General features: G+C 49.9%; 1 protein-coding gene across 1 annotated transcript; it reads right to left on the bottom strand.

The window, feature by feature from the left end:
* Nucleotides 1–44: 44 nt before the first annotated feature.
* On the bottom strand, nucleotides 45–436 carry PPTG_24272 (hypothetical protein; the record flags this gene model as incomplete). The annotated part of the gene is made up of 2 exons (XM_008916056.1): nucleotides 45–49; nucleotides 79–436. 2 exons carry the CDS (start codon nucleotides 434–436, stop codon nucleotides 45–47), a joined length of 363 nt encoding a protein of 120 aa, XP_008914304.1.
* Nucleotides 437–2,107: the final 1,671 nt, after the last annotated feature.

Genomic DNA, 2,107 nt, shown 5'->3' with positions numbered 1-2,107 from the left:
CGCCACCGCCACCACCCTCCTCTCCAACATGCTCTCCGCCACCGCTATCCTCTCCAACATGCTCCTCCCCGTGTTCACCGCCACCACCCTCCTCTCCAACATGCTCTCCGCCACCGCCATCCTCTCCAACATGCTCCTCGCCGTGTTCACCGCCACCACATTTCTCTCCAACATGCTCTCCGCCACTGCCATCCTCTCCAACTTGCTCCTCGTCGTCCACCAGCAATCCCGACTCGAAGGCGTACTCCACTACGGCACACTCACCCACCAGCACGTTCTCGCCCTCCGGGCTTTTGTATGTCCACTCCGTCTGAATGCCGGTCGGCCGCTTCGACGTCCACCCCGCCGCCCTGAGCTGCCGCCATAGATGTCCGAAGTCAATGTCGTGTGGTGCCGCGACGGGGGCGGCGGGTTTCTCTCGGCGACTGGACCGCATGCTCGCCAGTCCGCAAATTCTTGAATGAGCGGTCTGGACCAGGCTGGCATCCATCACCGGGTGATTCACCCATCCGAACCCATCCTCCGACCCGGTTTTGTGAACTTGTCGCAGAGACCTCTCGCAGCTTATATGCTGGGATTGTCTGAAAAACACTTGATTAAAGTAAGGGAAAATTGTGCTCATACTTTAATCAAGTGCAACTCGCTTAATGTCGTAACTTACGACATAGCAAAAATAGCATGTCATAACTTACGACGTTAGGAGACAAGGTGTTAATGTACCCAAACCAAAACGCAAAGGCAAGCCAAGAACGCAGCTCAAGCAGTTGAAACTTTCACGAGGGGCAGACCGTCTAGCGGTTCGCAAGTACCCAAGTCATTTAACAGTATTATTGAAGGAGCTGTTAACTTGGGCAAAGAACGCCCCTAATCTGAAGGATGTTCTCGAGATGTTGGAGAAATATCCTGTTCAGCTGGAAGACCCTTACCTTCGAGCTCGGTCGATGGAGTGCCACTGGAAAGTGGTGCGACCCTCAGACTACATGCACACATTTGTCATTCCTGTTGAATTAGCTAGAACAATGCAGGCCATGGCTGTAGCAACCTAGGTCGATCAGATGTGCCCCGGCCAACTTGACAAGAACATGAAGAAGCAAGGTCTCAAGAACGACGTCATCACCATGAACTATGGAAATTCAGCGGGTAAGGTTGCTATATAGTGATGGTTGCATTAAAAGGGTTGCTTTATACGGTTGCTTTACCAAACCTAACGGATTCACGCGATTGTGTAACAGAACACTGTCTTGTGTATTTCCAGAGATTATACCTGTGCCTGAACCGCGCTCTACGATATGAAGGCTAAATGCAGATCGTGGATTGAAGACAGAAAGTGGCTTGAGTAGGACTGGAGAAAAATCGATTCTATGGTGGAGCTTTTTGATGTCGCAACGAAAACTGCTGGACTAGCACCGGATGCTATCCGTATCCGGCACCAAGAGCTTGCCAATGACGTTATTTCAAAATTTGCATCCAGCCCACTGCGTACTACATTTCTGACTCTTTCAAATACGCTGTGGCTCGGATTTGACAACATAACTGGTGCTCTATGTCGAGGCTGGTTGAACGATAGCGCTGTGGATTTCTGTCTGAAGGCAATTGTGGGATCAATTAAACAGTCGCTCATGCTTTCAACCTTGTTGGGAGTGGTGGGCTGGCCAACAACACCGAAGACACAAATACTCGACACAAAGTTCATCGCTCATCCAATGAACTTTAGTGCAAATCACTGGGGTCTCATAACGGCGCGTCTGTATTGCGATGTCGCGACTAAAATGCTACAGGTAAAAGTGTTCATGTACGAACCGCTCATCGATGAAGAATATCGAGAACAAATGATTGCGGTGTGGGAAGGAATTATGAAACACAAGGGAAAGGATAATGTGGAAGAGAGTGAGGGGAAGGAAGGTCTTATTGACTTTGTAAAACGCTGGAATTGTGCTTCTGCCAGTGGATACCAGATTACAATAAGCCCAGTGGAGTGGAACAAGACGCCACAACAACCTGATGCCGCCAGCTGTGGCGTCTTTGTCGTAGCACAAGCGTACAGCTATCTTACAGAAAGTATGCGACTACAGGAACACGGAGTCTCGAAGAGGGATTTGAGTGTTAT

The sequence above is a fragment of the Phytophthora parasitica genome, assembly GCF_000247585.1.
Source record: "Phytophthora parasitica INRA-310 unplaced genomic scaffold supercont2.78, whole genome shotgun sequence".
Classification (NCBI taxonomy): domain Eukaryota; phylum Oomycota; class Peronosporomycetes; order Peronosporales; family Peronosporaceae; genus Phytophthora; species Phytophthora nicotianae.
Note: the sequence above shows the minus strand (reverse complement) of the source record. Positions and strands in the feature narration are given on the sequence as shown.